The sequence below is a fragment of the Olea europaea genome, chromosome 2 (genome assembly GCF_002742605.1).
Source record: "Olea europaea var. sylvestris chromosome 2, O_europaea_v1, whole genome shotgun sequence".
In the NCBI taxonomy this organism is placed as follows: domain Eukaryota; kingdom Viridiplantae; phylum Streptophyta; class Magnoliopsida; order Lamiales; family Oleaceae; genus Olea; species Olea europaea.
In genome coordinates, this window is record NC_036238.1 from 28,713,341 (window position 1) to 28,726,029 (window position 12,689).

The following is a 12,689-nucleotide window of genomic DNA, read 5'->3' on the forward strand; positions in this document are numbered from 1 at the left end:
GGTGCCATTTTAATATGTTTTCGAGTGTTTATTGAACTTTAATACATTGTATTTCAAAATTCACTTACCATGTTTTACCGTTTTATAGTCTTTGAACTTCAAGAAATTTTCAAATGGTCATTGAATTCAACACGTTGCACTCTAACACTCAGTTATTATATTTCATTAGTCGTTGAACTTATACCTCTGGCACGCTTTACTTATCGAACTCTAAAATATATTCAAATGATCGCTAAATTTTACTTATTGAATTCAACTGCAAAAATTTAAAGTACAAAATATCATAGACGAAGATGATATCTTTCTTCCTCTTGAATAATCTTGTGGCAACACTAAAAATTATATTTTATTAATTTTGATCGATATTATTGATTATAAATCGAAAATTTCAGTTTCTATCTAAAATATAATTTTTTATTTTCGATTTTTCTCGACTCCAGCATGACATTAGGGGAGAAAATATGTATTCTTGAAAGAATTCGAACAATTTAGAATGCTGTTCACTTAAATTATGCTGGGAATGAGATGATAACAGGCTTGATGATCTAAGTAGAGAAAATAGGCAGTTCAATTTATTAATTTTATCTTTGTTACTTGAGAGTGTCAAAACAAAATGGACAAAAATATTTACTTATCGTCTGGCAAAATGCAAAACAATATAGATTTTGATTTTCCTCTTTGTTAAAAGATAGTAGAATAGATAGCAAGAACAAGCCAATTCATGAGGAGAAACAATGTTGGGTTCATTCTAAAAAGAGAAGAAAAAGGTAGAAAAAGAGAAATAGTACTTTTAAGTAAACGAAAAATAAGCTAAAAGTTAGCCCCTAAATCCTAATTGACTTATTTAAGAAAAGCATTGTACAATTTTAAGGTTTACCAAAAATCTTTCCAGCAATAATAGCAGCATTAATGACGTCTTTGATTACATGGACAACTTCATCAACTTTACATGTGTTTCCATTGAAAGTGGGAGATCCTGATTTCTTGAACCTGTCTACACAGTTGATGAATTCTTGATTGCATTGTTGGCTCAAATAACCTGGCACCATAACCACGTCAAAATAATATATCTTTTTTTTTTTTGGGAGAGGGGGGTGGAGGGGGGGAGGGGGCACAGATGCAACACAACTAGCTAGTTAAAATGCCAGTAACTTGAATCCATTTCTAACTACTTAAATTGCAGGAAATATGCTTTAACTTGAGGCTTAATTTGAGCAATCATGCTATACGGAGAGAATTTTTCGACAGAAGAATTTTACAGACAACATATGACGCGACATTATTGGAAGATGGAAAAAAGAGGAAAAACAGTCTACTTACATTTTGCCACGTCACTGTCGGTACAAGTTCTGTTATATTTTTCTTGTACTTGTGGCTTTATTGTAATTTGTGAGCTTCTAAACGATTTGGACATCTTCCACTAAATTATATCCCTTTGTCAAATTAGTATCGTATCAAAAAATACCCTACCGTTGTTGTGGACGAGATAACCTAAAAGGCTATTGTAAAAGATTGATTCCTAAAGACAACCTAATTGAATGCATCTTGAAAGTAAGTATTACAATTATGTTCAACATTGCAAAGTGACTACTTTGACTTGTAGGCAGCGACGGAGCCACATGGTGTCATGTGAGGACCATCGCTGTCACAAAATTTTGGAATTTCTATTTATTTTTTCTTTGAAATTTAAATTTGTATTCCTTCCTCCTTTGAGGGCCGGCACTTCTTTTCCCTAAAAACCGAAATATGATGTCAACAATTAATTTTCCATTTCTTCACAATACCTAGGGTTCACTCGTCGATATTGGTGCTGGCCTCACATTTTCAGCCGGGTGATGTTATACGTACATCAGATTGTTCATAACGGTATCCACTCTTCTCATATGGAGGGGGACTTACTTCAAATAAAATATAATTTATTCAAAGTGAATCCCCTTTCATGTAAGTGATGGACATTGTTATGAATATCGTATTATGTATAAATATTATATTCCTTTTCAGCCACTGGGCCATTTCTCTTCTCATCTCTCAAATTTCAAACCCACGGTTTTTGCAACTTACTTTTAGCTCTCAGTTCCACCACTACTTTTGGGCCTTATAACTAGCAGGACACACCCAATATTCTCTAATATTTTATTGGCTTAAAATTAAGAATAATGATAGGGTGAAAATAAATAATTGATCTGCTTTGTTGAAGTAGAAGTACTTACTGCCTTTAACTTGTACGCACTGATCGTGCTTCATACAACAAGCGTCTAAGCGGTCACAAGGCTGCTCCCCTGGACATCCACTGTACAGAAGTCCACAGTATTTTCCATATCTTAAGAATGGAGGCACTGCAAAACAACAAAATTAAATTCCAAACTTTGATGCGCACACTTATTTCCAAATCCTCAAAATTATAAATTGTTTGAAACAGCACAGAACTTTGATTCACATATTCTACTGCATTCTTTACTCTACAAAAAAGGAAAAAGCAAAAATAAAAATAAAAATAAAAAATTGTTATAAACTACAATTTTCTGTCGAAACTGAAAAAGGCTGTCTGGTTGAGGAAGATGAAGAAGAACTAACCAAAGAGATGTCTCCATTTGCATGAATGCCAATGTTAAGGGCATGGAATGGAACAGCAAAAAAGACAAGGCTAGTGATAATGAAGAAGAAGAAGAAGAAGAAAAATGGAGCTAACTTCAATGACTGTGTAGGGGAAGCCATTGAAGAAGAAAACACTGAAAAATGGAAACTTGGTTTTGATTAAAAGCTCTGATTTTTAAAGGAAGAAATAATGGATGACGGAGGGAGAAAAGTGTGAAAGGGATTGACCGAGTGTAGGTAAATAATTGCCCTGTAACGTCTCGTGACATGATTTTGTAGTCTTGTGTTGCTCACATTTCTCACCCAACTGAATTATAAGCTTTTAGAATAAGTCACAAGTGTGAATTATAAAAAAATTGTAGAAATACATGCATAGGCATTATCTGATATAATTTATTATTGTTATTTGTTTCATTTTGAAAAATTACAAAGACGTGTCCTGAATTTTATTTTGCATAATATATTCTGCTCTAATTTACAACTTTAAAAAGTTTAAAAAGGAATCCATCATGCACAACAAACATAAAGGTTCAATCAATATTGTTACATATATAAGACTTAAGTGCTTGTTTGTCATAACTTTTTCAAACTTATAAGCTGGTCAAATATTATTTCTGAACTTTTATCTTTATCTACACATTCAATAGTTACAACAACTTATAATCTATAAAAAGTTTTACTAAATATACTTTTAGTCTAAACTTTGAGGTATTGGTTCTGTCTTGAATTGTCTTTAGGTGGACACGTTATTGGTTGCATTTTGCTATTGGGAAAATCTATTGTTTAATTGAATTACTGTTCTGAAAATTATGGAGTTCGTAGATCCAAGTCTTAAAATTGTTAATCACAAGGAGTTGTGATAGTGAGAAACAAATTACATATGACTGAATCTCAAATTATCCGTGATCGTAAGTAATAATGAAATACGGATAGATCAGCGAGTGTGACATTTCTCATTCATCAAATGAGTAGTTGATCTTACCAGCAAAAATGTAGTGACATTTAAATGGACGTATGAATATTTTGTTATGAGAACAAAATATTCGAGCCTTGCCTTGTTAGGCTGTTTTCAACGGGTCGGTCTTGATGCCGAGAAGGAGTTGTTTGACCCCTAAGAGGCCGTATTAGTCTATGTCGAATAAGAGCTCTCCCCTCGAGGCGAGGTAAATACGACTAGCCAGAGTAGGAGCTCCACAACGGGAATTCGCCGCTGGGAAATTCACACGAAAGGGAACGAGGAATTCTCAAAGAAAATAGTGCTCTCTGAACCGAACGTGAAAGTCGTTTTAAAATATTCGAGATCGGTTGGAGAGATTCCACATGGATAATTATCTAAATGTCAGTGATTAATCTCTAACATTCAGTAGTGAAATTGATCATTTGACTTGAGATCCTCATAGTGCCTTATATGGGGATCATCATGCTTTAGTGATATTGAATGTTGCTTTGCGAAAAGTCTAATACGATATCGTTCGAGTATGTCAAGAATAATATGAAGGTTGTAAATGATGAATAGAAAATTCCCCACTCTTGGATAATTATGATCTACATATCATTTAGCTAAGTTAATAATGAAATATTTGGCCAATGTGTTCAACTTATATTAACTTAATTGTAGAATGAAAAATATGATCAATAATCGAAATTGACAGACATTCATATTTCGTAATGGATCTGATCATATTGACGAATGAATTGTAACTTTACGATACATGAAAAAGTTTGGTTTTGTCATATCAAGTTATATTTTTTGTTACATGTATTACACTGACAAATTGTTGGATGTCAATTTGGGATGACAGATGTGAGTTGCCTAAAAATAAAAAGGGACATTTTAGTTCATCTTTTATGATTATATCAAAGTAATAATTCACTTCGTCAGGTATCGTGATCGGGAATCTAATAGGTCACCCACGAAAAGGAGAACTGGAAGAATGATGTCAATAATTAATTAATTAACAAGTGTTAGGTCACTAATTAATTAATTAACAAGTGTTGGAGATTTGTACAATTAATTAATTGGATTACTTATTAATGTGTCAAATGAATTAATTAATTATAGACAATGTTTAATTAAACATTGGATCAGGTTTGAATTTAAGTGACGAATCAAGTCCTCTTGAACTTCTATTAATAAATTATTAGGTTTGAAAAACATATATGCAACACACATTTATTATCTTGTTAGTACAAGAAAAGAGAAGCTCTAATTCTTTCATTATTGTTCTCTGTGTAGATTTTCATCGGAGGTTGAACAATTAAATAGCTGTGGATTGTAGATCAGAATTGTTCTTCGCAAAATTAACTAAATGTATAGTTTTTATCATAGTTTCTTTCTAAATAGAAAGTTTGGGAGAAACCTAATATTGTTTAAATTCCGTTGTTAAGGTAATTACAAATAGCAATTCCTTGCCATGGTTGCTATTATCCTTGTCTCTTATGTAAGAGGGCTAAATGGCAGTCACAAATGTTTAGCTAACATCGTTTTTGTCTTTGTTCCCTGGGATTAATTGGTCGCTTCAAACTTTTATGCTCAAAGCCACCACGTGAGGTGTGTTAGTTCTTAGGATCTTCCAAAGTCTTGAAAATGACATGAAAAAAATATTTTATTTCATAACTTATTTTATTCTGTAACGTAGAGTCACTAATTATGATAAGGCCGAACTTGTGCTAATTATAAGCAGGATGAAGAGAACAACATATATAAAAAGTATATTACTCTTTGCTTTAATAGTGTCAAGATTATACTACAGCCCGTCCGTCTGCCCCCAAATCCATTTAAAAAAAAAATTAGTGATTTTTTTTTTTTACTGTATTAGCCCGTGTTCATGCCGGAAGCTGGATCCACCAGTGATTATATCCGTACTTGACCACCCTTCATGTTGAATTTCTTTATAGATAGCTTTATCCTTTTTAAGTTTGCGCATGTTGTGTACAAGAAAAATGGCATAATGCCATCTGATTTTAGAATTTTTTTTGTCTAAAACTTGTCATTTTACGTCCACAACCTTTACTTCGTGTTGCATAACAGTTCCTCAGCACGTAATATCAATTGTGCGATAAAACTCCAAACTAGGTGTATTAATTTGGCTCGCTGATTCGGACCGACCATGGCTCGACTTGAGGCAAGGGTCAACAACCCAAAATCGAGGCTCGACCCATTTTGGGGTGTCGGCCTGAGCCCAAGCCAACCTAGGCAAGCTCGTCACAAAAAATAAACTTTTTTTTAAAAAAAAATAGCTACAGACATCTACACCAACTGCTTGTAAAGCGGCCAGCATTAGCTGCCTGCGCTTTATTAATAATAAAAAAAAGTGTGAACTGACTCGACTCGATAATGTCCAATCAAAAGCTTAGGTCAATCCTATATTTTTTGGTCGAGCAAAAGCTCATCGGACTCGAAAAAAACTCGCACCGTTTTACTCGAGTCGAGCCCGAGCCTTGAGTTTGGATCGCGAGCCTACTTAGATCAGCTCGACTCTTTGACATCTCTATCCCAAACTTCATTCGTCATTGCACGCTTAATCCTTCACCTTTACGTATATTTGCACGCATTGCTCACTCTTTAACAAAAAAGTCAGTTAACCCAACAGCAACAGCAAGAAAAAACGAAAGAAAAGAGTAGAGAGATGAAGATTCATTCGGCAAGGACTCGACTTGGACAATTACAACATCTGAAACTTGATGTTAACTAAAACCAAAACACCCACGCTATAAACAATGCTACTAAAAGACCAATCCAAAAAAAGTATGTTGAGGTTTTCAAGCCGGTCTTCACCTTTAGTTTTTCTTCAAAAAACTTACTCTGCAGCACTAATCTTCTCATTTGGGCCTCTAACATCTTGATCCGTCCCTCTAATCTCTGGATCTCTGCTTCCATGCCCTTCACGTGTAGTTGTAATTCGTTAACTTTGACTAATCCTCGCATTAACCTCAGCAGCCCATGAGCCACTTTCTTTGACCAGTCACACATAGATGGACCAAAACACAAAATCTCACCACTTCGATTTTCCTGCAAGAACAAAGCTTGGATTTTGTAGTAACATTTTCAACAAAACAGGTTCTACGTACGCACCAAACGATGGAGTTACCTGCTGTCCACAAATAAAGAATCTTGTGGCTGGGTTCGTATTGGTCCGTGAAGTCTTCAGATCCGTTTGATTTTCACATGTACATATCCTCCCTTCGATGGATTCGCTATCGACAATTGACTGATGAAGGGATGAGTTAGCATTTTCTAATGGATGCAATGAAAGAGAAGCCATTAACAAAGAGTAGCCTGCCAATGGGACCATAACTGTCAAATTTTCAATACGATACATCATACATAAATTACGAAGGAAGCAAAAAGGAGAGAGAATGGTTTTATGTGGGTGAACTGTTGGAAAAAATTCCAACTTAGGGGCCACACATGTACATTTATTAGAATGTGTGGTGCTATTTTAAAGTAAATATAGTCGAAAACAGTTTTGACAAAAAGAGGTCAACAAACCCATTTAACAGAAGTTTTTAGATGAAACCATACAAAAGTGCGACCTTAATAAATAATGATAGGTTGAGGGTTAAAACCTGCCATAAAAGAAGGATGATTTTGCCCAGAAAACTATTTAAGTAGCATGTCAATTTGCTTTTCTTGTGTGTCTGAAAGAATAGGGGTGGGGTGGGGTTTTATATGGCTGCTAGAGAAATACGTACAAAGATATAAAACTCACTACGCTACCCACCGAAGGCTGCAACGATGAAGAAGCAGAACAAAAGAGGAAGAAAGGTAGTCTTGTTGCAATCAAGAAGTTTAGCCATATCTATATACTTAATTTCAAGTACTTGTGATGATATGAAAGCAAAAAATATGTATTTATACATGGAAAAAGCCATTACTCAACTGAATTTTTATGTTTTTATTTTATCTTTTTTTATTTCAACTTGTCTTCAAGAGCGATAGCAAAAACTAATTGAAAACGAGATGTATTTTAAAAAAATGGCATCTAAATTGTTCGTCATATAAGCGATGACCTTTTCGTATAACTATATTAATTTCTGCAATAATTAACATGTAACAAAATGGTAATTACTGGCTGATCATAGCAAATTTGACTGAGTTTGCAGGTGATTGATAGGCATAATATGGTTTATAGGTTAAATATAATCTACGATAAGAATAACAAAATTTGGGCTTGGCATTCACCAAAATTGCAGTAATTGTTAATCTTAAATATGCCTAATTGTAAAATTATTACTAGTTTTTTCTTAATTAAATTAAGAGTATGTTGGACTGACATGAAAAATATCATCTAGAAAAGAAAATATTTTCCTTATTTTGAGGAAAATAAAAACCACCACCACCCAAGGAAAATATTTTCCTTAAAAATAAGGAAAATTAGGCATATTTTCAAAAGTTGGAAAATGTTTTCCATGAAAAAAAAATAGCAATCAAACACTCCAAGTAGGAATTTGAGTAGAAAACTGATATTTTTCATTAAAAATAAATGTAATCAAACACACCATAAGTTAAACTTCTCACGAATCGTGCTTCATTAAATTTACTTTGAGCCTGAACTTTGCTCTCAAAACTAAAGCGTAACCCTCGAAAAAACCTTGCCAAATTAATAAATAAAATTCTCAAAATTAATAACAAGCATGAAATGGCTCATAATATATTTCGGCTAAGAGACAATGTACATAACAAATTTTTTTAGGTTATTTGTTAAGATAAATGAAGAGAAAACGATACCAATATGTAAAATAATAATAATACTAATAATAATAAATAAAATAAAATACTACGAACATGTCATGAAAGTGATTATAACATACAATAAGTATTAAAATACAAAATCAAAGTTTTGAAATTTCATCTCGACAGTGATTATATGTTCATTGTCATTGTGAGCAGTACATTGGGAAATCAAGGATTCTTTAAAATCTTCTACTTTCTATTAAACTAAAATATTTTATGGGTAAATTGCAGCAAAGGTCCAAACCTTTCTATTTTTATATTTTTCCCAACTTTTTTTTAACATATGTGTCCCTTACATTCGATAAATTGATGGCATTAATTCAAATATATTGATTCTATTCATTTTTTCGTTAGTCAACCTTTTTTATTAGAAAATTGAAAAGGTAAAATAATCATTTCATTATTTTTAATTCAAATAATAAAAAACAAAAATTACCACTACAGCAACACCACAAACCGTCCGAAACGTTTGCTACAATATACCTTAATTTTATTTATCTTCAAAACAACCTGTAGGCTGCCTGTATTTTTTATTTTTTTGAGCTGAATCGAATAATAAAGAATAAATCTTTGCTGCCAAATTTAAATTGAATTTGAACAATTGTACTTTATAGAATTATCAGCTTGTTTTGTTCCATTTTTTGTCCAAAATTTATTTTGGAATAATATTTGGTTTGCGTGTAATATTATTTTATTGAAAAACGTATTTTGTAAAAACTTTTATTAGCTAATATTTGATTTAGTTAAAAAGTTAATAAAAATTTAAATTACAGTAAAAGATTAATTTTAATTATGTATTTTATGAAATTCACTACTTTCATCTACTTTTCTAGTATACATTTCATTAACTTTTATTAAAACCTACATAAAAATCTTATTTTTAACAAAAACAAATGAGGACTTAACGTTTCAATCTCAAGCAAATATTGATGTAACACATTAGCTACTCGATTTAGTAATTGTACTCCATGATTTATCATGTTTGTGCTAGAATTATTGGATCTCACTTTAGTAATCATGGCTCGATTCTAAGGTTAATGTTCCAAGTTAGCCATAGATGAATTCTTCTATCCTTTTATGATTTTTTTTTATTTTTTTTTTCTCCATCATGTTTGCATTAGCTTATTTCAATTTATTGTAACAATTGCAGTAGTGGAATGGGTGCTTGATGTTATTGTAGCAAGTGATTTTTTTGGAGTAATTATATTTACATCACATATTTATTTGTCGTACTACATTTTAATTGTACTAAACGTTTACAGTATTTCCTCATTGTAACACTTATATTCCCAACTTATTTTCATCGTATTCCTATCCTTAACCTTCAATTAATTAGTATGTCTTATTCATCATGACGATTTTTGTCCAAATATTTAGTTGGTTTGTTTTAAAATAAAAGATAAATATTTTGCTGAACTTTTATAGTTGATGATTCCTTTTCTAAGTTAAAAATATAATGGACGTATGAGTCTTTATATGCATTGGCGGGCCTACACAAGGTCCTAGTGGGTCACTTGATCAACTAGCTTCAAGTTGGTCTCTGGGCTTTCCTTTTTTTTTTTTTTTTTTTTTAAAAAAAAATTAAAAAACCAACAATTAGAATTGGGCAATAATGGTAGTTGGGCTTTTTTTATTAAAATAGAGTTTCAACAATGATCGAACAATTGAGAGAGTGAGAGTTGAAATTATATTGTTATTTGTGATATTTAATTTGAAATTTTTTAAAAAAAAATTTCATCGTGAACACGTGAGATTATTTGAAATTTTTTGGGAATTGTTATTTATAATACATATGAGATTTGTAAATCTATGATAATAATAATGTGTCTGTATTTTTGTAGAATACATAAATTTTTTTTGTAACTTTTTAATAAATTTAATTGTGCCTCACTAACTCCAAATATCTACGTCCGCCACTGCCTCCTTAACGAAATTATTTATTTATTTTTTAAATGGAAACAATAATCACGAACAAAACATGTTAATTTTAGAGGGTTAATGATAAAAATTAGACGAAAAAAGCTTGTAACATAATTGTGACAATGAGTTAATCTGGAGATATTCATTGTAAATACGATGTGTTGCGTCAAATAAAAATTGTGATATTTATATGATTATCTTATTATCGAAAGCTTTAGTTTTGGGAAATTTACAATATACATCCTATATATAAGGGATAACTATAATTTGCATACTGTATTTTGTAAATTTACGTACTACATTTGGCATGAGATATTATAGTTACTTTATCTATAACGCTGATAATGAACTCTCCAGAAAGTAAAGTCATCTATCCCAGAGCTTATGATTGCAAAGAAGACCTAGTCCGATTAAATCTTTATTCATATATAACTAGCCAATATCTAATATTACATATACATTTCTTTTTTTCCCTAAAGTAAACCAAGCATTCATATATTGACTTCCCTTTTCGAATCAAAATTAATCCATTTCTTAGGAATCCCAGTTTTAATAAATTCTTTCCACTGCTTTAAACATAAATATGATATCTTTCCATACCGCATGAATAGCAGCTAGTTGAGGACTCCATTTGCTAGTCACCAAAAATGCCATTTGTTGAAAGATTTACAAATTTATCATTATAAATAGCTAAATAGACAAAAATATCATTGGCTGAAATGACGAATCACACCTAACATATTATGTTGATACAACATTTTGAACACTATATTCTTAATTATTATTTTTCATTAAATATTTGTCTTTAGTGGATTTTTTTTATAAGATTGTAAGATTTATTATCATCTTTTTCCTAAACTCTAACCTCAAATCAATAAATTAATTTTAGAAAGTTAATAAAATATCCAAAAATTAGATAGCATTTCCCGATTACTATATTCTAATTTTTAATTTAGCAATAGAATTGCTATTTGTAGCTTTGTTTGAGAGTTCGCGTTGTTTTGTTTTGTACAATGGGAATAAAGTAGTTCACAACTTCACAAGCCAACTTCTTTTGCTACTATTATTTTAATAGTTTATTATTGAGTTGACTGTATTCCTCCTTATATCTCAACATGTTTTTGCCATAATTTTTAATGCATTTATGGATGAAAAATGTAGAAAATAAATATTATTTAACTTTTTAAGAGTTGTTGGGTATTTAACTTTTTAAGAGTTGTTGGGGATTTGACATATTACCGTTTGAATAAAGAAGGTATTACGATTCTGTGGAGGGACTCTACTTCAATAATCCAATACGATTCAATAATAATGATGGGACGATGTTTGTATATAATAGTTAATTATATTTACATAGAGTAAATTTAACCAATAATCACTGAACTTTACACTTAATTACTACTTGCTCACTCATTTTTCACAGATTACTGAATGCTCACTCATCTTTTCATATAATTACTCATTCACCACTCGTCTCTTCAAATAATTGGGCGACTTTTACGGCAAATTTTCGGCTACTTCCGACCACAAAGAATGTCGAATTTTGATACCGTTGGAAAGCCCACGATATCCTCTTCAATTACCACCCAAAATCTCATTATAACTCCAAGGGATTCGATCGAAAATTGCCTTAAAAGTTGCTCAAAATTTTTGAAAATCTGCCCAAATTTTCAGTTTTTTTGGGCCACTTTTAAGGCAATTTTTCGGCAACTTTCGACCATCAAAACTATTAAATTTTGATACCATTGGAAAGCCCACAATATCCTCTTCAATTACCATCCAAAATTTTTCCATAACTCCAAAGGATTCGGTCGGAATAAACCCACAAAATCAGCATCTTGAAAAAGCGAAAATCTGGACAAAGTTCGGGATGCTGAATTTGTGAGTTTATTCCGACCGAATCCTTTGGAGTTATCGAGAAATTTTGGGTGGAAATTGAAGAGGACATTGTAGGCTTTCCAATGGTATCAAAATTAGATAGTTTTGATGGTCGAAAGTTGCTGAAAAATTGCCTTAAAAGTCGCCCAAAAAATCTGAAAATCTAGACAGATTTTCAGAATTTTTGGGCGACTTTTAAGGCAATTTTCGATCGAATCTCTTGGAGTTATAATGAGATTTTGGGTGGTAATTGAAGAGGACATCGTGGGCTTTCCAACGGTATCAAAATTCGACATTCTTTGTGGTCGGAAGTTGTCGAAAATTTGCCGTAAAAGTAGCCCAATTATTTGAAAAGACGAGTGGTGAATGAGTAATTATATGAAAAGATGAGTGAGCATTCAGTAATATGTGAAAGATGAGTGAGCAAGTAGTAATTAAGTGTAAAGTTCAGTGATTATTGGTTAAATTTACTCTATTTACATACATATTATAACATTCACATATGTCAATTAACAATGTTTTTGTATTTTGGTCTGAGGGAATAATTGGTTGCTCCAAA

At 31.7% G+C, this 12,689-nt stretch overlaps 2 protein-coding genes across 4 annotated transcripts; both read right to left on the reverse strand.

Annotated features, from left to right (window-relative positions):
* Nucleotides 1-681: 681 nt before the first annotated feature.
* LOC111369870 (phospholipase A2-alpha-like) lies at nucleotides 682-2,821 on the reverse strand. Its single transcript, XM_022991579.1, has 4 exons — nucleotides 2,575-2,821; nucleotides 2,422-2,459; nucleotides 2,211-2,341; nucleotides 682-1,039 (listed from the first exon to the last, which is right to left on the reverse strand). Exons 1-4 carry the CDS (start codon nucleotides 2,713-2,715, stop codon nucleotides 867-869), a joined length of 483 nt encoding a protein of 160 aa, XP_022847347.1. The 5' UTR covers nucleotides 2,716-2,821; the 3' UTR covers nucleotides 682-866.
* A 3,338-nt stretch (nucleotides 2,822-6,159) lies between these two features.
* On the reverse strand, nucleotides 6,160-7,402 carry LOC111376422. 3 transcript variants are annotated; one of them, XM_022999387.1, is made up of 3 exons: nucleotides 7,320-7,402; nucleotides 6,687-6,874; nucleotides 6,160-6,607 (listed from the first exon to the last, which is right to left on the reverse strand). In XM_022999387.1, exons 1-3 carry the CDS (start codon nucleotides 7,393-7,395, stop codon nucleotides 6,287-6,289), a joined length of 585 nt encoding a protein of 194 aa, XP_022855155.1. In that variant the 5' UTR covers nucleotides 7,396-7,402; the 3' UTR covers nucleotides 6,160-6,286. The 3 variants fall into 3 exon arrangements, with proteins under 3 accessions (XP_022855155.1, XP_022855165.1, XP_022855160.1); XM_022999397.1 differs by having other exon boundaries at nucleotides 7,291-7,401; XM_022999392.1 differs by having other exon boundaries at nucleotides 7,165-7,401.
* Nucleotides 7,403-12,689: the final 5,287 nt, after the last annotated feature.

Coding starts and splice junctions, on each gene's coding strand:
- LOC111369870 (XM_022991579.1), bottom strand. CDS start 2,715: ATGGCTTCCCCTACACAGTCATTGAAGTTAGCTCCATTTTTCTTCTTC. Junction 2,460..2,574: donor CAAATGGAGACATCTCTTTG/GTTAGTTCTTCT, acceptor CCTTTTTTGTAG/AGTAAAGAATGCAGTAGAAT. Junction 2,342..2,421: donor ATATGTGAATCAAAGTTCTG/TGCTGTTTCAAA, acceptor ATTTTGTTGTTT/TGCAGTGCCTCCATTCTTAA.
- LOC111376422 (XM_022999387.1), bottom strand. CDS start 7,395: ATGGCTAAACTTCTTGATTGCAACAAGACTACCTTTCTTCCTCTTTTG. Junction 6,875..7,319: donor CTTCATCGTTGCAGCCTTCG/GTGGGTAGCGTA, acceptor TCCCATTGGCAG/GCTACTCTTTGTTAATGGCT. Junction 6,608..6,686: donor TCTTTATTTGTGGACAGCAG/GTAACTCCATCG, acceptor TTGTTCTTGCAG/GAAAATCGAAGTGGTGAGAT.